This window comes from Delphinus delphis, chromosome X (assembly GCF_949987515.2).
Source record: "Delphinus delphis chromosome X, mDelDel1.2, whole genome shotgun sequence".
Classification (NCBI taxonomy): domain Eukaryota; kingdom Metazoa; phylum Chordata; class Mammalia; order Artiodactyla; family Delphinidae; genus Delphinus; species Delphinus delphis.
This window is the reverse complement of record NC_082704.1, coordinates 107,700,591-107,724,354: the sequence shown is the minus strand read 5'-3', so window position 1 is coordinate 107,724,354 and position 23,764 is coordinate 107,700,591. Positions and strand designations below refer to the sequence as shown.

General features: G+C 42.0%; 1 protein-coding gene across 1 annotated transcript in view; it reads left to right on the top strand.

Annotated features, from left to right (window-relative positions):
• PHEX (phosphate regulating endopeptidase X-linked) overlaps positions 1–23,764 on the top strand; it is a 198,515-nt gene that overhangs the window by 37,351 nt on the left and 137,400 nt on the right. Inside the window, exons 4-9 of the mRNA XM_060003154.1 lie at positions 1,459–1,545; positions 4,955–5,181; positions 13,093–13,161; positions 15,905–16,021; positions 19,241–19,324; positions 20,569–20,714. Coding sequence (XP_059859137.1) covers positions 1,459–1,545; positions 4,955–5,181; positions 13,093–13,161; positions 15,905–16,021; positions 19,241–19,324; positions 20,569–20,714 — 730 coding nt within the window. The remainder of the gene's footprint in view (positions 1–1,458; positions 1,546–4,954; positions 5,182–13,092; positions 13,162–15,904; positions 16,022–19,240; positions 19,325–20,568; positions 20,715–23,764) is intronic.

The window sequence follows — 23,764 nt, the reverse complement described above, 5'->3', positions numbered from 1 at the left end:
CAGCCTGTGGAGTGTTTATAGCATCACAATAACAGTGCGTCCCCAAATGGAATTTGGATTACTTACTTTCAAATGTGTCTCCCCAGCAGTCCAATGACTGTGGAAGCAATATGGTGGAAAGGCACATTATCTGATTTGAATAGAAATATATGTGGGTATGATTTTAGAGATTCTGTTTATTAAAAAAAGAAATCATCTTTTATCCTTGGGGCTAGTTATCCCACTTTTATTGCTGTGGTAATGCACAAGAAAGAAACAAGTTGAAATAATTGAAAATGTCCACATCGAGCTCAACTTATTTAGTTTATCTTAGTTATATGTACTTGTTTGATGTACAGATGCTTATAGAAAACTGGACAGAAGCTCTGGGTTCCTTTTTTTTGAAATGTGGAACTTGTAGTTTAGAAGTAGATTCCGCTTTAGGGAATATGTAGTTATTTACTAATTTGATTAGCACTGTACATTGTATCTTGAAGCTATTCAAAGTACTATAGGAGCATCTGTTGTACCATCATTTGGAGGCTGCTAGGTTGTTTCAGAAATAAATACCAAATTCCTTGACAACTGCAGTTTTACATAGCTCGTTGTAGGCAGTGCCATGGTGCTGTGTGGGAATTCTTTGTCTTGGCTTCATGTTGGTAAATTGATATTCTCAGGTACATCCAAGGTGTTATTTTGTGGGGAGGGTAGTTTTTATTGAGTCTTGGCTTTCCTAGTTCCTTATTTAATGAAATAGTGACAGCTGTCGTTTTCTACCTTCAAACAATAGCATCAGTGATTTTATAAACAGAAAATCATTTTCCAGGTGGGCTTGTGTCCATGCTGGCAGCCATTTTATATACATGGCCTCATTTTAAATGGCCAGGACTTTGAATGTGTAAATGGGCAAGTTTTCAGGCAATTTGGGTAGGCTTTACATTCTTGCTTCTCCATTTCCTGTCTAAACAACGTCTTCCGAGTCCACGGCATGTTTATGCAACATTGAATAAAACTCCTAATGGGAAATTTCTTACAGATGACCTCCCTGAGCGGCTGGACTGTGAAGAAATCTTAAGAAACCCGACCCTGATGAAATTGCCTCCGTTGAGAATATTACTCAGTGCAGAAACGAGGAATAGAATTCACTTATTTTTGGTTCTTGAAAAAATGAATTCTGGGTTTTTTTGTGTGTAGGTGGCAGAAAACATTAACCCTGGCAGAAGGTCCAGTCTCAGTTGGAAATTGAACTTTTGGTTTCTTTGAATTAGGAGAACCTTGGAGAAGAGGATGTTAAAAATATTTGTTATTTGAACCTCAAGCAACTTGGAATCGGTTCTGCTATCTTTTATAGACATATCTTTTCCAGGGTTGTCTGTCTCTACATTTAATTTTCTGGAGGCTGGGACTGATTATCAAATGACCTCCAACTCAGCATCACCTGTGGCTGGATACTAATGAATCCTTTTTTAACCTTCCTAGCACTTTTGGAGAAATCAATCAGTAGAAGGCGGGACATCGAAGCCATACAGAAAGCCAAAATCCTTTATTCATCTTGCATGAATGAGAGTGAGTAATAAAGAAAATAAATAAAATAATTTACCACCCTTATTTTTCAGAGTTCTATTAATGCTTAAAGATATTGTTTAAGGAAAAAGAGAGCTACTAAGAATTCTACTAATATTTAAAGGTGTTGCTTAGAGAAAGGAGCTATTTTCCAAGACTGGATTTTGACTACCCCTGCCTTTAAAAAAAAATTTAATTAATTAAATTTTGGCTGCGTTGGGTCTTCGTTGCTGCGCCGGCTTTCTCTAGTTGCGGTGAGCGGGGGCTACTCTTCGTTGCCGTGCATGGGCTTCTCATTGCGGTGGCTTCGCTTGTTGCGGAGCACGGGCTCTAGGCACACAGGCTTCAGCAGTTGTGGCTCGTGGGCTCTAGAGCACAGGCTCAGTAGTTGTGGCGCATGGACTTAGTTGCTCTCCGGCATGTGGGATCTTCCCGGACCAGGGCTGGAACCCGTGTCCCCTGCATTGGCAGGCAGATTCTTTTTTTTTTTGCAGTACACGGGCCTCTCACTTTGCAGAGCACAGGCTCCAGACGCGCAGGCTCAGCGGCCATGGCTCACGGGCCTAGCTGCTCCGCGGCATGTGGGATCTTCCTGGACCGGGGCACGAACCTGTGTCCCCTGCATCGGCAGGTGGACTCTCAACCACTGCGCCACCAGGGAAGCCTGGCAGGCAGATTCTTAACCACTGCACCACCAGAGAAGTCCCTGGCTACTCCTGTCTTTTTTTTTTTTTGGAATTTTATTTTATTTTTAATACAGCAGGTTCTTATTAGTTATCTATTTTATACATATTAGTATAATATGGGATGGTGGGATGAATTGGGAGATTGGGATTGACATATATATGTATAAAATAGATAACTACTTCACTCTGTATGATAGTCTCTAGGTCCATCCATGTCTCTACAAATGACCCAATTTCGTTCCTTTTTATGGCTGAGTAATGTTCCATTGTATATATGTACCACATCTTCTTTATCCATTCGTCTGTCAACGGGCATTTAGGTTGCTTCCATGACCTGGCTATTGTAAATAGTGCTGCAACGAACATTGGGGTTCGTTGAATTATGGTTTTCTCTGGGTATATGCCCAGTAGTGGGATTGCTGGGTCATATGGTAATTCTGTTTTTAGTTTTTTAAGGAACCTCCATACTGTTCTCCATAATGGCTCTATCAATTTACATTCCTACCAACAGTGCAAGAGGGTTCTTTTTTCTCCACACCCTCTCCAGCATTTGTTGTTTGTAGATTTTCTGATGATGCCCATTCTAACTAGTGTGAGGTGATACCTCATTGTAGTTTTCATTTGCATTTCTCTAATAATTAGTGATGTTGAGCAGCTTTTCATGTGCTTCTTGGCCATCTGTATGTCTTCTTTGGAGAGATGTCTATTTAGGTCTTCTGCCCAGTTTTTGATTGTGTTGTTTGTTTTTTTAATATTGAGCTGCATGAGCTGTTGATATATTTTGGAGATTAATCCTTTGTCCATTGATTCATTTGCAAATATTTTCTCCCATTCTGAGGGTTGTCTTTTTGTCTTGTTTATAGTTTCTTTTGCTGTGCAAAAGTTTTTAAGTTTCATTAGGTCCCATTTGTTTATTTTTGGTTTTATTTCCATTATTCTAGGAGGTGGGTCAAAAAAGATCTTGCTGGGGCTTCCCTGGTGGCACAGTGGTTGAGAGTCCACCTGCCGATGCAGGGGACACGGGTTCATGCCCCGGTCCGGGAGGATCCCACATGCCATGGAGTGGCTAGGCCTGTGAGCCATGGCTGCTGGGCCTGCGCGTCTGGAGCCTGTGCTCCACAACAGGAGAGGCCACAACGGTGAGAGGACCATGTACTGCAAAAAAAAAAAAAAAAAAAAAAAAAAAAAAAAAAAAGATCGTGCTGTGATTTATGTCAAAGAGTGTTCTTCCTATGTTTTCCTCTAAGAGTTTTATAGTGTCCGGTCTTACATTTAGGTCTGAAATCCATTTTGAGTTTATTTTTGTGTATGGTGTTAGGGAGTGTTCTAATTTCATTCTTTTACATGTAGCTCTCCAGTTTTCCCAGCACCACTTATTGAAGAGACTCTCTTTTCTCCATTGTATATCCTCGCCTCCTTTGTCATAGATTAGTTGACTATAGGTGTGTGGGTTTATCTCTGGGCTTTCTATCCTCTTCCATTGATCTATATTTCTCTTTTTGTGCCAGTACCGTATTTTCTTGATTGACCTCCGTCTTAATGTTTTGTTGCTAGCTTGATGGAGAAACTAAGAAAATTCTATTTCAGTGGTTGGCTTGGATTCTTCAGGTATCAGTTACTCCATGGGAAACTTGGGTAGGGTCAGAAGGGCAAACCATATTGCATGTGGTACAGAAACCAGAATCTGGAGGCTAGGTCTGGTTTGAGAAGGACATAGTAACACTCCTTCTCAAACCAGACCTATGTCCTTTGGAACCTCCTGGGGCCTAGAGTAATCCAGATTCCCAGCCGGGCCAGGCTCCTTCTGCTTCTCCATCAGGCTAACAGCCATCTTTGTTGAGCACTTTAGGCCCCTCTCAGCATCTTGGGTCTGATTGGAGTTAAAATAGTCACCTGAGGGCTTCCCTGGTGGCACAGTGATTGAGAATCTGCCTGCTGATGCAGGGGACACGGGTACGAGCCCTGGTCTGGGAAGATCCCACACGCCGCGGAGCAGCTAGGCCCGTGAGCCACAACTACTGAGCCTGCGTGTCTGCAGCCTGTGCTCCTCAACAAGAGAGGCCGCGACAGTGAGAGGCCCCTGCATCGCGATGAAGAGTGGCCCCCACTCGCCGCAACTAGAGAAAGCCCACGCACAGGAACAAAGACCCAACACAACCAAAAATAAATAAATAAATAAAATTAAAAAAAAAAAAGACACCTGACATTTTACCTGGTACACTTTCTCAAGGCTATTGCAGGAAGAAGCCAGTGCCTCTGAGAAGTGTGTTAACTTGTTTAGGTTTTGAGGTATTATTTGGTGAGCTAGAAGAGGGCGCTAAAAGATGATGAAAGAGTCTGAAGCAGTAATTCATTTTTGTTGGGGAGTGATTAGTTTTATTGAGCAGTTTCCTTTAGTTAGGGTTGTTCCTTAGTTTTGCAGAGTGTTCTCAGCTTAACATTGCTCCTTGGCTTGGGTCAGTATAGTGAGCCCATCTTTTATTGTTGGGAATATTGGGCAGGTTCCCTAGTCAGCTCTCCTGGCAAGAACATCAGGTTTAATCAGTCACACTGAAGTATGAATCATAGGTAGTTCTGTTTCTGTGATTATGCTCAGTCCACTGCACCTCTCCCGAAAAAGTTAGGTTGGGACCTTACTGGAATTTTCTCTTGAGAAGATACACTTGCTTTCTAGTTCGGTGATCCAGTTTGCATTTCTAACTCTCTTCATATTTGCTCCCTTTCAGAAGCGATCGAAAAAGCAGATGCCAAGCCATTGTTACATATCCTGCGGCACTCACCTTTCCGCTGGCCTGTGCTTGAATCTAATATCGGTCCTGAAGGGGTTTGGTCAGAGAGAAAGTTCAGCCTTCTTCAGACACTTGCGACGTTTCGTGGCCAATACAGCAATTCTGTGTTCATTCGTTTGTATGTGTCCTCTGATGACAAGGTGTCCAACGAACACATCTTGAAGGTATAGTGAGGACTCCTTCATCATGCTTGTTTAGTCCAAGGTTAGCCTTTTCGGGTTGCCTTCTCAAGGAAAGAGACTCATACCACCTTAGTGAAATGATAAGGTTACAAATTCTGTTAAACGTTAGGATCTAGCCTATTCCCTACCCACCTCCCACCTCCGCCCCCCCCCAGATTTGCAGATTGTAAATCATTAACACACTGTTTTTGTCAGCCTTGCAAGAAGCTGGTGAGTGAGTTTCAAGTGATCTGTGATCTGGCTCTCAAATATCTACCCTGAGCATGTGTAGGGCCCCTTAATTCTGGTGGAGAGATGAGCAAAGACTTTCTGAACTCTGCTCTTCCTCTCCCCTCATTCCCCTGACCAAGGAGTGAACATGTGCTATGGTTCACTGTTTTCCTTCACTAACATCTTGTGTACATGCCTAAAATTTCATTGTCAAGTTGTCTTGAATCTCTTGTCCTTCCTTTCAAAAGATAAGGCAAAACTTGTTCTAAGTGCTTGGTTGCATTTTCTGTTGGGAGAGTAAACATCTCTTCCATAAAGGAATGGGCCATGAGAACATACCCTGAGGTGGAGTATTACATTGGTAAAATCAGGAGACTGTCAGAAAACTGCCAACAGTGGAAGATTGATCAGTCAAAGAACTTGGCAAGAATGCAAATAGCACTTTTTAAATTGTTTTGTCTTTTGATTCTTTTTTTTTTTTTTTTTTGCTTCTGTGGTTACTTTAGTAATGAAAATTTTGTTGAACCGCTGATCTTTTCCCCCAATTCTGTTCTTTGTTAAACCAGAAAATATTAATGATATATTGATATTTAAATCATAGAAATATAAATCCTTTAGAGTGTATTATCCTCTCCTGATATAAGTCAACTTTTAAAAATCTATACCCTGGAGTTTATTTTTTGATTTATACCAAGGGGCTGGCAAATTTTTTTCTGTAAAGGACCAGATAGGAAATATTTTATGCTGTGCGGGCAATATTATCTCTGTCTCAACTACTCAACTCTGCTGTTATACCTGGTAACGCAGCTGTAGACAATATGTACATAAATGGGTGTGGCTGTATGGTGGGCTGGACTGCAGGCTGTAGTTTGTCCCTCTCTACTTTAGACAATGGCAGTCTCAATAAAAATATCTTTAGTCACTGAAAGAATTCCCATCTCCTCAAGAGGAAATTCTTAGTTACAGAGACAGCTGTATATCTGTGCTGGGTGATGGAACAACAACATGACACAGACATATTCTAATGCTCTCAGGTTAAGACATGCTCTTCAATGCTCTACAACCATGGTGATGGTCCAATTGACCTCTGTCCCATGTTGATAGATTACTCACTTAAAAAAAACAAACAAACCAGGTTTTAAAACTCTCATTCTTAATTTCAGAACTATTATGGTATCCCTTCCAAACACCTTAAATGGTGTTTTGAAGTAAGTTGGAGACTGTCTTTCAAACTTCAGTTTATGTACTCTATTGCATGATAGATCTTGATTTCCACACAGGTTAATTAATTGCAAATGGTAACCACTTCAGTTTTCACCAATTTCTGGATCTAGTATAAGAACTGAATTCATTTAAACATTTTATTATGGAAAATAATACAAATAAAAGTAAAAAGAATAGTACTACAAACTCCCGTGTACTCATCAACCCACCTTCAACAGCCAGCAACTTTTGGCTGTTCTTGTTTCATCTGATACACCTCCTTTTGGAGAGCAGGCTGGAACATTGTGTAGAATCCAAGGTATAATATCATTGCACTGATAAATGCATCAGTGTTTATCTAATGGAAAGGACTATTACAACAACCAAAAAAGTAATTGTAATTCCATAGTTAACATCTAATACCTGGCGAATTTTCAGTTTTCCTGATTGTCTCAAGCATGTCCTTTAAAAAAATTAAACAGTTGGTCTTTGATTCAGGTTCCAAATAAGAATCACAAGTGCATTGGGTTGACACATCTATTTTAATTTATAGCATACTAGATTTGACTGATTTCAGGGTAACCTAATAGCTAATGAGAGAAAATTCTTGTTTATAGGAGAATCACAGCTTTAAAAGTACAGGAGAAATAATAGAATTTAAAAGTTAGCATTTTTTTAAATCCCTAATGAAAAAAAGAATTAAGGTAACTATCACCAATAGCTGCTAAAGCTATTAGATGAATGGTTGATGGAGAAATTCAGGATAGAGAGACCAGACTGACATCAAATGAACCCAGATATTAATGGTAGCATTGCTAACAGTTGGTAAACCAGATTTTGTGTGCCTCCTGATACCATGCAGTGGGAAGCATATGCTATCAATGATGCCAAAAGAAAAGGAAAAAGGGCCCGTGAGCCATGGCCACTGAGCCTGCACGTCCGGAGCCTGTGCTCTGCAACGGGAGAGGCCACAACAGTGAGAGGCCCGCGTACCACAAAAAAAAAAAAACAACCAAAAGCAACCATCTGTGTGTATGTACATAGTTGTAAATAAGCACTTGGGCTTCCCTGGTGGCGCAGTGGTTGAGAGTCTGCCTGCTAATGCAGGGGACACGGGTTCGAGCCCTGGTCTGGGAGGACCCCACATGCCGCGGAGCAACTAGGCCCGTGAACCACAACTACTGAGCCTGCGCGTCTGGAGCCTGTGCTCCGCAGCAAGAGCGTCCGCGCACCACGATGAAGAGGGGCCCCTGCTTTGCCACAACTAGAGAAAGCCCTTGCACAGAAACGAAGACCCAACACAGCAAAAATAAATAATTAATAAACTCCTACCCCCAACATCTTAAAAAAAAAAAAGAAAAGGAAAAAAAAATGAACTTGGATCTAATCAAGCCCGTAGTTTTAACACCAGCTTACAGGAAACACGGGGAATAGAGGATCACGGCAATCAATTTTTAACAGCTTGCCTTGCACACTTAATATTCGGTTAAACTGATCCTAGAAACACTGAACTGTCAATAACAGAACACTTTCCAAATGTAAGGAGGCACTCATGTGCTTACTACCGGTCTCTTCTGCCAAGATGGCAGCTTCCTCCAAACTGATGTGTTTGAGCATGGCCTGGCATTTGAGTGCAGTGTGCATTTGCTTCAGTTATGTCCCTGTTTGTACCATTTTATATGAGTGGATATTCACACACCTGAATTAACAAAATAGAGCTATAGTCTTTCTAATCATGACAGAGCTGCTAGAAGTTCAGGCATGTGTCTAGATATTGGTAGGAAAAGCTCTCTTCTGAGATCTGCATAAAACCCAGTGAACCTGATAACAAAAACTAGCGTATCTGTGGCTGCCAATGCTGTAGAATTTGTGGGTGTTGCTTTTGTTAGAAATAGTTAAAACTATAAAAAATCTAACTGAATATTTGAAGCCCCTGAAGTACCTTCTAAGTTTTGTGGAACATAGTTTGAAAACCACTGCCATAGTGGAGAAAAGAGTATGCTTTGGTGTTAAAGAGATTGAGGTTTGTGGTTTGGCTTTGTGACTTACTCACTGAATGTGTGTGCAGATTGTTTCACTTCTCCCAGTTTCATTGTCCCCATGTGGAATGAAGGGTGAATTAGAATTTACTTTTCACTGTTGCTGTGAGATTTAAATAGGATGAATTTGGTGACATTTTACAGGATAGATGCTGGTACACAGTAGCACGTGACAAAAGGTACCTTTCTCTTAAAGCATGACTAGGCAACTGGTCAGAACCATTTGGGGAATGTTTGTCTTCAATTTCTGTGCCAAACGTGTCTCAGATCTCAAGTTCAGATGTGCGAGAAATAGCCATTTTCTTTAGTCAGTCAGTCTCATGTCTGACTCTGAGGTCCCACCCCCACCTTTTAGTTGGAAACTGAACCAGTCTAGGCCCTTTCCCACTTCCCGGCTACTCCATTTCTCAGCCTTCTCCTAGGGTATTGGGAGACCCTCTGATCATCTGTTATGTGTTTCTGAAAAGAAACCTGCCATCCCAGCCCATGAAGCCACTTCAAGTGTTCCTCTCCGCTGCTGGGGCCCTGGGCCTCCCAACTCCCTCTCAAATCCTGCCATTTCTAGGGGCATTGATGAGTCCTTCTGCTCGTGAGAAACTTTGACTTCTTTGGCTGCCTAGATCCTGTTTTTGCTCTGGGAGAACTCTCTCTTACCCCCAAACTCTTCTCCCTCAGTGTATTTAGACTTCCTTTTCCATCACATTCTATTTTCCTCAGTGTTCTTGGGTTTTGTAATCCCACAAACCCATGGGGATAAGAAAAATGACTCCTTTGGGAAGGCACAGCTCTGTAGGCATACTGCTAGGTGAGCAGGCGGTGCCTTTGGGTGCCTTTCCAATGGGCACATGTATTCCCATGCCAAGAAATGCAGTTTGGCAAGCAGGGGTTGCTCAAACCCACACAGTGGTCCTCTGTAAAGTTCCCCTGTGGCAAGATGGCACAGGATTTGCCACAGACTTAAATGGGAGAAAGGAAATACACAAATACAGGAAATGACAGATTAATGCCTCCCATCATATCTCACTACATGTGTTTCGTTTTTTTTGTGTAAGGAGATACCAAGAATGAGGATTTAAAGGACAATAAAAGACTTTTGAATATACGTGGTCCTGAAAGAGTGTTCGGAATGCCAGGGTTGTCTCAGTATATGTTACCAGAACAGTGACTTGAAGTGATCGTCACCCAGTGCCTGCATTTGTGTGACTCTTAGCAAAATCCGTAAGGATGATAAGGAGAGACTGTCTTGGAAATGAAGTTGTTTCTAACTTTTTTGTCCTTTTCCTGCATCATACTGTGTGAGATGTTTCTTTTTGTATTACTGTTTTGTTTCCTAACCTGTGGTGTATTGCAGTCAGAGAAAAAATTCGTATTTCTGTTCAATGTGTTAGAGTTCCTAAATATATATTATACTTTCTACTTGCAATATTAAGATCAGTTATAAATGCAAGGATTGAAAAACCTCAGACAACATAGTGTCCTAATATTGGCCTCTTGAGAAAGTCTTTTGCCTCAAGAGTTTATCTGGTTCTAATGAGATTTAGTTGACTGACCTTATTCAATCTGTTTGCTGTATTTAAGATGTTCCCTAGAAACTGTAGCAATCTGAAAGTTTAAAACAGGTCTGGTAACTTCACTTGAATCATCTAAACTTTTACAATAAGTGGATTTAACTTCATTTCATCAGAGGGAAGCTTTGGCTTTCTTGATATTGTCTACACAGTTTCCTTTCCTCTGAGACTGAAGCTCAAAAAATTCTCCAAGTGGTCTAAATCTAGTTGAAACCCAAATCATCTTAATCATAATATTATGTTTCATGTTCCTGGCTTACTTAATTTTTGGAAGAAATGGTGGTATATTGGGAATTGGAATAGGATGAAGCCAGGCTGGCTTGTGATTTGGTTGTTTAGGGCCAATTAGCGAAGAAGATTGAACACAGTAATTTGAGGTTTTTAGCAATACACCCAGGCAAGATGGATGTTATGAAAACATCTTTTTCCCCCAACTTACTTAACTTTTTAAATGTGTGAATAAGATTTAAGGTAGAAAATCTGCTGTTGCATTCAGTTTTATTCAGTTTTTGGGCAGTTGCTGATACTCAAGAAAACAGAAAGAACAACCATAGATTTAGAGAAGGCTCTGGAACGTAAACATTTTTTATTTAAAAATTTATATACAGTTAAATTCACTTTTTTTAAAATTCACTTTTTGTGAAGCACAAGTCTGTAAGTTTTTACAAATGCATGGAGTCATGTAATCACCACCATAGGAAAGAGAATAGTCCCATCGCTCCCTCAAAATTTACCTCGTGTTGCCCTTTTGTAGTCATCCACTCTCCCCATCCCCAAACGCTGTTCTCCATCCCTACAGTTTTGCCTCTTTTGGAATGTGATTAAAATTTGCCCATGCTGTTGCATGTATCAGTAGTTCATTCCTTTTTATGAGTGAGTAGTAGTCCATTGTGTATCACAGTTTATCCATTTGCCAGTTGAAGAACATTTGGGTTGTTTCTAGTTTGGGGCAATAATGAATAAAGTTACATGCAGGTTTTTGCATGAGCGTAAGTTTCATTTCTCTTGGGTAAATAGCTAGGAAGTGAGATTGCTCGGTCACATGTAGGTGTATGTTCAATTTTACAAGAAACCGTCAAACCAATTTCCAAAGTGGCTCTGGCATGTTGCATTCCCAACAACAGTGTGTGAATGATCTAGTTTTTCTACATCCTCACCAGCACTTGGCATTATAAGTTTTTTTTGTTTTTGTTTTTTTTGCCATCCTAGTACATGTATAGTGGTGTTCCATTGTGGGTTTAGTTTACATTTTGCTAATGACTAGTGATGTTCAGCATCTTTTCATTAATTTATTTTCCGTTTGAATTTTTTTTTTTGGTGAAGTGTTTGTTCAGATCTTTTGTCCAGTTTTAAATTGGGTTGTTTGTTTTCTTATTGAGTTGTGAGGACTCTTTATATATGCTGGATACAAGTCCTTTGTCATATATGTGATTTTCAAATTTTTCTCCCTGTCTGTAGCTTGTCTTTTTCATTCTCTTAACAATGTCTTTCACAGAGCAAAAATATTTAATGATGATGAAGTCCAATTTATTTTTTCTTTTATGGATCTGCTTTTGGTCTCTAAGAACTCTTTGTCTAACCCCAGGTCAAAGATTTTCCCCTGTTTTCTCCTAGAAGTTTTATAGTGTTAGTTTTTACATGTAGGTCTATGATCCATTTTGAATTAATTTTTGTGCAAGTTGTGAGGTGTGGGTTGAGATTCATTTTTTTTGGCAGATGGATGTCTGATTGTTGTAGCTCATTTTCTGAAAAGACTGTATTCTTCCCTTTGATCGCCTTTAAGGTGCTGAAAGTTTTTTTTAATTTTTAAAAATATTTATTTTCTTTAATTTTTTGGCTGTATCAGGTCTTAGTTGTGGCATGCAGGATCTTTGTTGCGGCATGCGGGATCTTTTGTTGCGGCATGCGGGATCTTTTGTTGTGGTGAGGGCTTCTCTTGTTGTGGCATGCGGGTTTTCTCTCTCTAGTTGTGGCGCTCAGGCTCCAGGGCACTTGGGCTCTGTAGTTTGCAGCACGCGGGCTCTCTCGTTGAGGCGTGCGAGCTCAGTAGTTGTGGTGCATGGGCTTAGCTGCCCCGCAGCATGTGGGATCTTAGTCCCCTGACCAGGGATCGAACCCACGTCCCCTGCATTGGAAGGCGAATTCTTTACCACTGGACCACCAGCAAAGTCCCAGTGCTGCAAGTTTTAATTCAAGAAATTATGCTATACTTTTCTATAATAATAATTCTAGATATATAGTTATCTGATTATTGTTTGTATTTTTATTACCTATCTTAAACTTTCCAGAGAGGGTTCTAAAGTTTGCAAAGATTTCTCAAAACAAAATTATTATTGATTCCTTTCCCCCCCAAAATGGTGCAATACAGTATTTTAGGGAGAGGGAGGTGCACAGTCTGGTTAATCAGCTTGATGTGGATTGGCATTTTGCAAAATACTGCAGTGAGAAGAATAGTGGATCTGGTGATGGAAGACAATGATTCTCCTCTGAGCTCTGCCCAACTGTGTCACCTTGGGGAAGTCACATGACTTCTTTGGATTTCGTTTCTCCACCCACCAAATAAGGGGGAAAGTCAGATAATCTCTAAGACCTTTTCCAACTCAAATATTATAGCTTTGATGCTATTCAGTATTGTTAGAAACTCAAAAGGATTAGAAACCATGAATCAGGGGAGGAGGGGCAGGTCTCTGATACTGTATAACAGTCATTGCTGAAGTGCCTACTTGCATGTAGCTCTGATTGCATTGAATTGTTTTTGTAACGGTAACACATGCTCTAAATATGGCTGGTATGCAGATCTCATGACTCTTGTTAATAACATGGTACCTAAGAATTTACAGTGCAAGCAAATGCTTTGTTTTTTGTTTCAACAGCTGGACCAAGCAGCGCTCTCCCTAGCCGTGAGGGAAGACTACCTTGATAATAGCACAGAAGCCAAGTCTGTAAGTTTTACTCATTCAACTCTGTATCTTGTCAGGCATTTTTGGGTTCATAAATTGTTCTCACATTCCCAACTCTTTACTAGAATTGAGCAGTGTGGGTGTTTGATGACCATATTCCCAATGTAGGAAGCAAAGGCCTTTCATTTCGGCAGATAAATGACACTCCCTGTTTTCTGGAAGTCTGAAAATGAAGGCTGTATGAGTCCCTGTGCTCAGTGCCCTCATGATCAAGCTGGGAAGACAGCACACCCAAATTGAGTAACCAAAGAATGAGCTTGCAGCCATTCCTCAGAAGTGCAGAGAGCTCACAGTATATTGCAGCAGCATGGGCGTGGACACCCAGTCGACCAGTGGTTCCCAAATTGTACTGCTAAGAACCACCTGGGAAGCTTCTAGTAAATGTCCATTCTTGGGCCTCAGCAATGGAAAGTCCGATTTAGTAGACTTGAAGTGAGGCCCGGGAATCTTTTTTTAACTGGTGCCCCAGGTTAATTTAAGGTTAATGAGAACCAGATGGGATAAATCTGGTCCGACTTCTTGGGTTGGCTTGGAGACCTAGAAGTTTCCTGGAGGTTGGATTAGAGCTGGTTCATTCCTAACACTTTCAATTCATTTTGGAACCTCTGTTGAGCTTCCAGAGGAGCCTCAGACCCAGGGGAACCTTGACCAGGGAGTGCTCAGGTTTCTGGCCTAGCCTGAGAATGCAGGAACTTCGACAGGGAAGTGCTGGCTCACAGTGGAAGTGCCTGCTCCTTTGCTGATAGGAAAGCCTATATCTAGGAGGCTCTGGAGGGCAGGAAGCTAGCCGAGATCCTAGGCACCTTTCTGGCTGAGGACACTCATGGAAGAAGGTTGGCGAGTTTTCCTTCTTGAAAGTGGACAGAATGAACTTTTGCCAATCTGGGGAACCTCTGTTTCTGCTGGGGTCACCACCCTACAAGCAGCCATGCTTGAAATCTTATCCCTGTCCTGTAACCAGTCAGTCCTGTAGACTCTGCCTTCAAAGTATCCCTTCCACCTAGTCCCTCCTTTCTGTCCTTACTGCCCTAGGGCAGACCCCTGTTAAGTCTCCTTTTAGCTGTTCCCTCCTCCCCTCATTCCATTGCCTCCTTAGCACCACCACTTGACAAGTTCTCTTCTCAAAGTACAGCTCCCAGAGTGCTTTTGCTCACAAGCTAGACTCTAAATTCTGTAGAGGGAGGGAGTTCAAGGCCTCTTCATGACCTGGTCCCAAACCACCTTTGCTGTCTCACCTATTTTTTTTTTTTTTTTTTGGTATGCGGGCCTCTCACTGTTGTGGCCTCTCCCGTTGCGGAGCACAGGCTCCGGAAGCGCAGGCTCAGTGGCCATGGCTCATGGGCCCAGCCGCTCCGTGGCATGTGGGATCTTCCCAGACCGGGGCACAAACCCGTGTCCCCTGCATCGGCAGGCGGACTCTCAACCACTGCGCCACCAGGGAAGCCCTGTCTCACCTATTTTTATTCTTCCCCCAACAAAGCAGCTTGCACACCTCACAGGAGGACTCCTCAGCGCTTCTGAACCAGTCTCCTTTAACTGCTATGTCCCCGGTTTCTTGAGGCTGGAATTTTCCAGTTCTTGAGTTTCTAAGCACTTAGCAGCTTTATTAAGGACCTCATTTTGGTCTTGCTAGTATTACAGTTAGTAATGATGTGTTTATCTCCCTCACAGGGTCACACTGAGAACCAGACTCAAGTATTATTTAATTTTTCATCTGTACCTCCCATGTGCACAGAAGGCCTAGCAAGATATCGTGCATATGTATTGATTGAATAAATATTTTTGGAATTGAACTGAGATTTGCAAAACATTTCTAAGACTATTTGTGAATCTTGCTTACTGATTCAACAAATAATTATTAAGGGCCTGCTATATGCTAAGCACCATGCAGGTCTCGAGATCATAAACATCATTTGCTATGCAAAATCAAGGTTACATTAGGAAATCTTATTCCCATAGCATAACTGTGAAACAGTTTAATACCCAGTGTATTGAGTTCTCACAAATATATCTGGAAGGAGAGGTGACCCCCCAACAAAATTCCTTAGTTCCCACAAAGTAAGGTCCCCCTCTCCAATAGTATGTGAATAGCCTGAAAATGGGTTTATGAACATGCAGGGAGGAAATTCTATATTTGCTAGGTTTCTCTTCATCATTCTTCTCTTCTTTCCCTTCTTTCTTCCCTGGGCTAGTGAGGAGAACTCTGTAAAAACCATACAAAACTGAAAAGACATAGGGCTTCGATCACTGGTCTTTTGTTTTTAGTGTGGAGGTGGGTAAATTGAGCTGGAAGAGAATAAATCACAGTTCCCATTAGTCTTCATGGATCATGCCTCCTGCTTTTAGCGACAGTTCTTTCCCATTATTTTATTAAAGTGTCACTTGCCTGAAAAGAGGAGTCTGACCTTTAACTTTCTGTTCTGGGCTCATTTGTAGATGTTTCATGTATCCATAATATCGCTAGTTGCCAGCAAACTAATTCTCTTGATCCTTGGTGGCCAGACATTTCTGTCTCATGGAAACAGTACCCAAGTAGCCATCATTCTTCTTTGTCCCAAGGTGGAAGGTGGGTGGTTGGTATTGCATGATGCCTGTACCATACTTCGAGTACAGAGTGAAAAGGAAGGGCATTTATTTCCACTTGCTGTTTCTGCTCTTCCGTGTCCCTGAAACATACTTCCTAATAGGCTGATGTCATGGTCACTTGCTTCTTTATCTCTTACAGTATCGGGACGCCCTTTACAAGTTCATGGTGGATACTGCCGTGCTTTTGGGAGCTAATAGCTCCCGGGCAGAGCATGACATGAAGTCGGTGCTTAGGTTGGAAATTAAGATAGCTGAGGTAAATCTTAATCTAAAATCTGTTTTTTTTTCTTCTCTTTATTTTAAAGGCAATATATCTTGAATGAAAATATATTTTAAAAAATCATTCTGTGGCATTGTTCTTTGGGTTCAAGGTAGAACCTATAGTATCCCCCTCTGGGAAGTAACAGGAAGAAAAACCGTGACAGAAAGAAGAGCTCTTCATTCCTTCTACCTCTCTGCTTGAAGCCCATTCAGTGTCCACATGCTGCTCAGCTGTGGCCAAAGAATAGCAGCAGGGAGAGGCTCTATGTTTTCCTAGAGGAACTCCTGTTTGGCCTCAACTGAAGAATATATATTTGATAAATCGTTATTGATTTGGCTTGAGTGGAACGTTATTTTTAGCCTAGTCTACTCTTTACACCATTCCTACTCAGAAGTCAATCTGATCTAAGATAGGGGCTTTGGGAAGTCTATCCACCCATACTGGACACATAATTTGATGTAGAAAGTGTATAGGGCAGGCTGGTAAGCATTTATTAGCTTCCTTTCTAGTGCTACTTTGTACCTACCCCTGGTTTTCATTCTTTTCTTGCCCCACTCTAATGAATGTCATTGTGTCATATGCTGTGTTCTGTGTAAGTCACCTTTTAAATTTTTTCAGGCTCATGGTGGAGGCAAAAAGGTACAAGAACAAACTTGAGGGAGAATAATCAGAGATCCTAAATGGTTAGCTTTGTTCAAAGAATAACTTTTCTAGAAGAACAAAGAATAAAATCTCTATACATTCCCAGGACCGGAGGGAACAAATATGGTGAAATTTGCTTGTGGAGATACACTGTAGTGAAAAAAATGATACTTTTGTCAAGAAGTGGTTGCATATAGGTTGGTAGTCTTCTATAACAGAAGTTGGTAAAAATCCTGAAGTGCATGGGAGTCCAAGTGTTGCTTGGTTTTGTGTTTGGCGAGGTGCGGTGGGGTGTTGAAGTGAGGAGTAGGCTGATAGGGTCAGGAGGAATTGGCCTCTTGGCTGCCGTGGTGTACTTGTGTATCTTTCTGTAGACCCCTAGTTGCAGAGCAAAAAGTTCATCCCTGCATGTCACCTTTGAAGAGCGCAAAGACTGCTGCAGATGTTCTGGAGTCAAAGGCTGTGCCTCTGAACCAGTCTAGAGGCCATCTGGATTCCCTTCCCAGGCAAATAGGAGACCCAGCAATCTAATTTGGACCGAAGCTCTGATACAGCGGGAAAGGCCTTGCCTTGAGCCAGCGATCTGGACCAAAAAGGGAACTAAAAACAGCTGGGCTGAGGCAAGACTGGGAATTATCAAGAGGTTAAATGAAGTGACAAATCCATGGGGTGGGAGAGTAGCTGGCAGAGAGCTGAAAACAGCTCTGAAGTCAAAGGGCTGCAGCCTGGACCTGCAAGACTGAGTAGAGGGAGGAGGAGTGTGAACATTCTCTGAGGCAATGATTTATTAATCAGTAGAGCCAGGAGAGTGCTTGTGAGTTATAGGAAGTCTCTCCTGTGGAGTGTGAGGAGAGAGAAGCTGAGGACACCGAAGCATTTAGAAAAGAGGGGTAGATGTCTGCCACTCAGCCTTCTGTGATTTTGTCTTGACAAATCCATGGTGTGTGGGTTTTTGGCCAGCCGGCAATGCTTATATATGTCTCTTACATCTCAGGTCACTAGGCACCTTCAAAAATTAGTGGGGCATGTCATCCTAGGGAAACTTCTAAAGCTGGGGAGACAGGACAACGTAGTCAAGCCCCCCCACCAAAAAAAAAAGTTCTTGTAAACACAGCCATGGAAGTGTGCATTCAGCCATTCCCAGCTAGGGATGTGTGCATAAGGGGAGGTCTTGTTGATGGCGTGGCCCTTGGGATTAGAGCCAAGTGGAGTTTTTTTTGCTTTTTTTTAAAAAAAAAATTTATTTATTTATTTATTTTTGGCGGTGTTGGGTCTTCATTGCTGCACGCAGGCTTTCTCTAGTTGAGGCGAGCGGGGACTACTCTTCGTTGTGCGTGGGCTTCTCATTGCAGTGGCTTCTCTTGTTGCAGAGGATGCAACATGTGGGCTTCAGTAGTTGTGGCTCGTGGGCTCAGTAGTTGTGGCTCACGGGCTCTAGAGTGCAGGCTCAGTAGTTGTGGCTCGTGGGCTCTAGAGCGCTGGCTCAGTAGTTGTGGCACACAGGCTTAGTTGCTCCGTGGCATGTGGGATCTTCCCGGACCAGGGCTCGAACCCGTGTCCCCTGCATTGGCATTCTTAACCAGTGCGCCACTAGGGAAGCCCCCAAGTGGAGTTTAATTGGAAAGACTTGAAAAAGAAAACGAATCATAGGCAAAGTGTTGAATTACGGTTCAGACCATGAGGGTGGTGTTGATGGATACGGGTGCAAGGGTAGGAGAGTCCTGTGTGAGTTGGAAGGTGGCAAGTTTAATGCAAGGGAATCAGATGATGGATGGTCTTAAGGCAAAATCATGATGTGCTCAGGGGCATGGGGAGCTACTGCCTGTCCACGGGAGTGATTAAGATGGCCCTTGAGGAAGATGATTGTTGTTGCTCTTCTCAGACTAAACATGGCAGAAGCTAGAAGCTTAGATTTGGTGTTGCCAAAATGGCCAAGAACATAAGTATTGGGAATGAAGGAGTGTGAAGAGTCAGGGCTGTAGATGCAGACTTGGCAATATGTCTGGGTGATAACTGAACCCCTACCCCTAGCACTGGGGCCAGGGGAATCTCAAGGCCAGAGAAACCAGAGGGAAGAGGGGAAGTGAGGGAATGAGCTGTTGACAGAATTGTCACAGGTGGCAGTGGTGTCCAGATAGTCTAGTGCTCTTCAGTGAGAATGTTCCCCTAGGGATGAAGGGGTGGCCTGTAGTCCATGAACTATGGAGGTCATTACCTGGACACCACAGGTGAAGGTGGGATGTTTGTCTCAATTGCTCAACCTTAGTTTGGCTGTCAAGCCCGAGCCAGTAACAGGTTTTGTCCATCCGCGTTATAGGGATGGGAGGGATTCGAGTAGTTATTTTTGTACCGAGGACAGTGTTTCACACTGAGCAGGACAGCAAAGTTTCTTTTTATTTTCTTAATCTTGCCTGAAGTGATATCTTTTTTTCTTCTCTCCCAGGTTCGGCACCACACCAAAATCTTGAAAAAGTTTATGATACTATGCAGATGTTTTGGCACATGTAGAAAGTAGTCATGCAGTAAGAAATGGTTCATTTGAAAAAAATAACCAAAGTCTCTTTCCAACAGATAATGATTCCACATGAAAACCGAACCAGTGAGGCCATGTACAACAAAATGAACATTTCCCAACTGAGTGCTATGATTCCCCAGGTTGGTGAAAATGATCCAGGAAATTGTATCTTAACTGGTCATTTGACAAGCGATTCTGTTTCACCTGTGTGTAAAATTTTGCCTCGTGAAACCTGCCATTGGTCTTCTTGCTCATCATCATCTTTGTCAGTCATCACATAAAATATCCCTTGTCTGTGCATCAGGATGCTTTCTGCCATAGGGAATAGAAAACTTTTCCAAGAGTGGCTTAAAAACTTCAAGCCCGTTTTCTTACATGACAGAAGTCTAGACATAGGCGGCTGTTGGTGTTGGTTTAGCTGTTGCACAATGTTATCAAAGATCCAAGTTCTTTCTTTCCGCTCCACTCTTCTTAGTGTGTTGGCTCTTTGACTTCATGTTTGATGACTCAAGGTTGTAAGGTGGCTGCCACAGCTGCATATGTCACATCTGCCTTCAGAGCAGGAAGAAGGTGGAAGCACCAGTATGGCCCATGTGTAACTCTTCTACCAGGAAAAACCAAAGCCTTTCCAGGTGTCTTCCCTTTATTTCTTATCAAGTAGGATTGGGGCACATGGCCATCCCCACCTACAGGCTAGGCTGGGCAAGTGAGTGACTGGTTTTCCTTTTCAATAGTGGAGGCAGGCAAGGGAGGAAAAGAAGGGAAGACTGGGGCTGACTTTTGGGGTAGCCAGGTAAGAATGCCAAGATAGTGATGCTGTGAAGAGGGGACACATGTTACTTTTTGTTGCTGCTTGTTTCCCTCTGTGTAAGAAAGGCTATGCCAGAGGGAAGAGCAGAAATGTAATGGGGCATCTCTCTCTGTGTGGACAGGAGAGTGAATGAGTAGGGAGTGGGGGAGAGTGCAGGGAGAAGGGAGGTGAGGGCTAGCGCAGGAGGGAGGGAGAGTGCAAGAAGGAAGGAGGGAGAGCCTAGGAGAGAAGGGAACGGAAGGAAGAGAGGGAGGGGGAGAGTGGAGGAGGCAGGGAGAGTGCTGGAGAGGCCAGGGGAGCGAGTGTGCGCATTACTGGGGGCGTGTGTGCGCGCACGTGTGGTGCATATGCAGACGGTACAGAGCACACTTTCCATTTACCATTCAGGCAGTAGGTCTGGTCTGGGTGGCAGTGATCAGGAATTTATTTTCTAGATTTGAGCAGTTGAATGTTTAATTATTTGGTCTGAAGTCACAAGCAATGGATTACATTCAACTGACTCTATTTGCCTTTCTCCTTGATTCTTGCCCCCCAGGGGTTCTCTCACTATGTTGTTTTTCTCTCTCTCCTCAGTTTGACTGGCTGGGCTTCATCAAGAAGGTCATTGATGTCAGACTCTACCCCGAACTGAAAGACATCGGCCCCTCAGAGAATGTGGTGGTCCGTGTCCCTCAGTACTTTAAGGATTTGTTTAGGATATTAGGCTCTGAGAGGAAGAAGTAAGAGCTTTTTTGTGCATTTTACTGTGACTTTTATTTTTCCTTTTAAATTATAAGGTCTTCCCTCTCATGTCCTTTGAAAACTGTTTTTAAAGAAAGTTACATCAAAAGAGTCTTAGGGAAAGTCATGGTGCCCTTTGTGACAAATGGGCCGAAACCATCATCTGGTGTAATTTATTTGCTATGATGACAACAAATACGCAGTGTTTTTGCCCCTTATTTCTGGTCTTTCTCCATATTTTCTCTCTGAAAGCCTAAATTGTTTATTAGTTTTGGGAACTAGTCATATAATGATGTTATTTTCTGAGCTTTCTATATGAACATCTTTGTTTTTCCCCAGTTCATTCTCGGTCTTTTGCTGTTTTTTTCTGGTTTCTTTTAAGTCAATAAGTCACTCTGTGGCAATAAACCAAAGTACCAGTATTGAAAAGGCGTAAGATCACTCTGAGAACTGTAGAAAAATTGGACTGATGAAACAACTTCAGGAACTGTCAGGTTTTTCTTAAAGAATGTTTTAGAATTTGTTGCTTTGTTCCTTTAGCACTACAAAACAAGGAAATGCTAAAAATGTCCAGGAAAGAGAATTTTTTTTATTGAAGTATAGTTGATTTACAATGTTGTGTTAATTACTACTGTACAGCAAAGTGGTTCAGTTATACATATATATATATATATATATACACATTTTTAATCTTTCCCATTATGGTTTATCACAGGATATTGAATATAGTTCTCTGTGCTGTACGGTAGGCCCTTGTTGTTTATGCATTCCATATATAAAAGCTCACATCTGCTGACCCCAACCTCCCCCTCCAGCCCTCCCCCAACCTCCTTCCCCTTGGCAACCACCAGTCGTGAGTCTGTTTCATAGATGGGTTCGCGTGTGTCATATTTTAGATCAGGAAAGAGAATTTTACATCCTCATGAAGCCATTCACATTTGACTACAGAAAATGAAGCGCAAGAAGGTCAAATAGTTGACAAAGACAGCTTAATAGGCTAATTGCCGGGCCATAATTAAAAATCGTACTTTCTTATTTGGACTTAGACAAGGCTATGTTACCAGGAGTTGTGTTGGAAAAAAGGCACCTGCAAAAGTCCTAGGAATAAAATTTAGCATCCATCCCCACCTACGAAAACACTTAGACACTTTTGAAGAGCTGTTCATTTTAAGATGCTGTTTCCTTATGATAAAAACAATATGTGTTCATAGAAGAAGGCATACAAAAAAGTAAACATGCAGAAAAGGGAGAGTAGAAATAATAAATTCACTTCAGATTCTTTGTGAGGTAGAGCCTTGCTATTCCAAGTGTGGTCTGTGGACCAGTAATGCCAGCAGCATCACCTTGGGCCCTTGGTAAAAATACAGATTCCAAGGGCCCTCCTCCTTAGAGGCTGATGCAGTAGATCTGGGGTGAGGCCCAGAAGTCTGTATTTTAACAAGCATCCCAGGAATCTTACGATTAGTTTTTTGGGAGACTCACTGCTTTAGAAAACTTTTTCATATGTACTTCCTAGCTCCGTAATACTATAAGATATGACCCAAATGATTTTGTACTCCTATGCCATTGAGTTACTCAGCACATTTTCAATGGTGGAGGTAATTTCTGTTGAAAGATGGAGTTTGCCATGCTGTATGTGCATCCTTCAGCACCTAGTGAGTTGGTTTCTTCTAGTGTCTGTTATCTTCAGTTGTAAATTAGTAGGTACTTTTGGAAATTGTATTAATTTTACTTCCACAAAAGCATAATTTACAACCAGGGGATAGACTGGGCCTTGGTTTACTGTATTAGATAATCTCTTTGGTGGTGATTACACTTTAGAATTGCAGGACCTGTCATGACAAAGGGCCCAAGAAAGACCATGATTGGAGGAAGACATTAATCTGGTTCTTGACAAAATGATAACTTAGACAGATGTAAACATAGTGAACTATAGTGTAAGAAAATATAGATAGAAAAATGAACTGCAGACATTATGTACATAACATAAATGACCTGCAGATATTATGAAACTTCAGTTTTAAATAGACAAAAAACAAATCTCTGTCACATAGTTTACTCTTCAGCAACCAGTTCCTCAAAAACAACTTGTATTCTGTGTTTGTTTATGAGATTTCAAAACACTATATGCTTCTTGAGAATTTTGATAACACTTTATTGTGGTTCTGCCTTCCTCTGGCTTTTTGGAATCCTCTCCATTCAGCCAGTGGATGGAGAAAGAGAGTGGAGGATTGCACAAGAGGTTTTGTGGGAAGGCCTAGAAGTGGAATGCGTCACTTCAAGCCATAGTCCATTGACCAGAACTCAGCCACATGACCCATTTAACTGCAAGAGAAGCTGGGAAATATAGTCTAGCTTCGTGCCTAGGAGCAAAATATCAAAGAACTTACCTAATTTTCTGGTTTGCTCCTCTCCCTCACCTCCATGACTCAGTGAGCATCTGATGGTGGGCACTCCTGTAATTGCTTTTGTAACTTCAAGGCCTAGCATGGTACTTCTCACATAGAAGATACTTCCTAAAAATTTCTAAAAGTTAACCAGATGGCCCAATGCCCACTGTGCAGGAGGTGACATAGGAGCAGAACCCCAAAGGATAAGGAGGAATTTTCCAGGTAGGGAAGAGTAGAAAAGGGGGATGTTGAGCATGTTGGGTGATGGGACTAGCATTAACTTGGATGTTGCCTTTGAGGCAACAGTTTCTGGACTTCCCTGGCGGTCCAGTGGTTAAAACTCCACACGTCCACTGCAGCGGGCATGGGTTCGATCCCTGGTCGGGGAACTAAGATCCCACATGCTGTGCAGTGCATCCCAAAAAAAAAAAAAAAAAAAGAGGCAACAGTTTCTGATTCAGTAGATCTTGGGGGAGGTCCAGGAATTTTCTAACAAGTTCTCAGGTGATGGTGAAGCTGCATACCTCTGGGCTGCCTCTAGGATTTAGGAAGGTCTCTTTGGCTTTGAGAACCTTCAAGAGGTACCTGTTTGGCTTACCTCAGGTGGTTTGACTCAGGAGCAAATGCAAGCTGTGGAATCTGAAGACCCAAATGTTAGT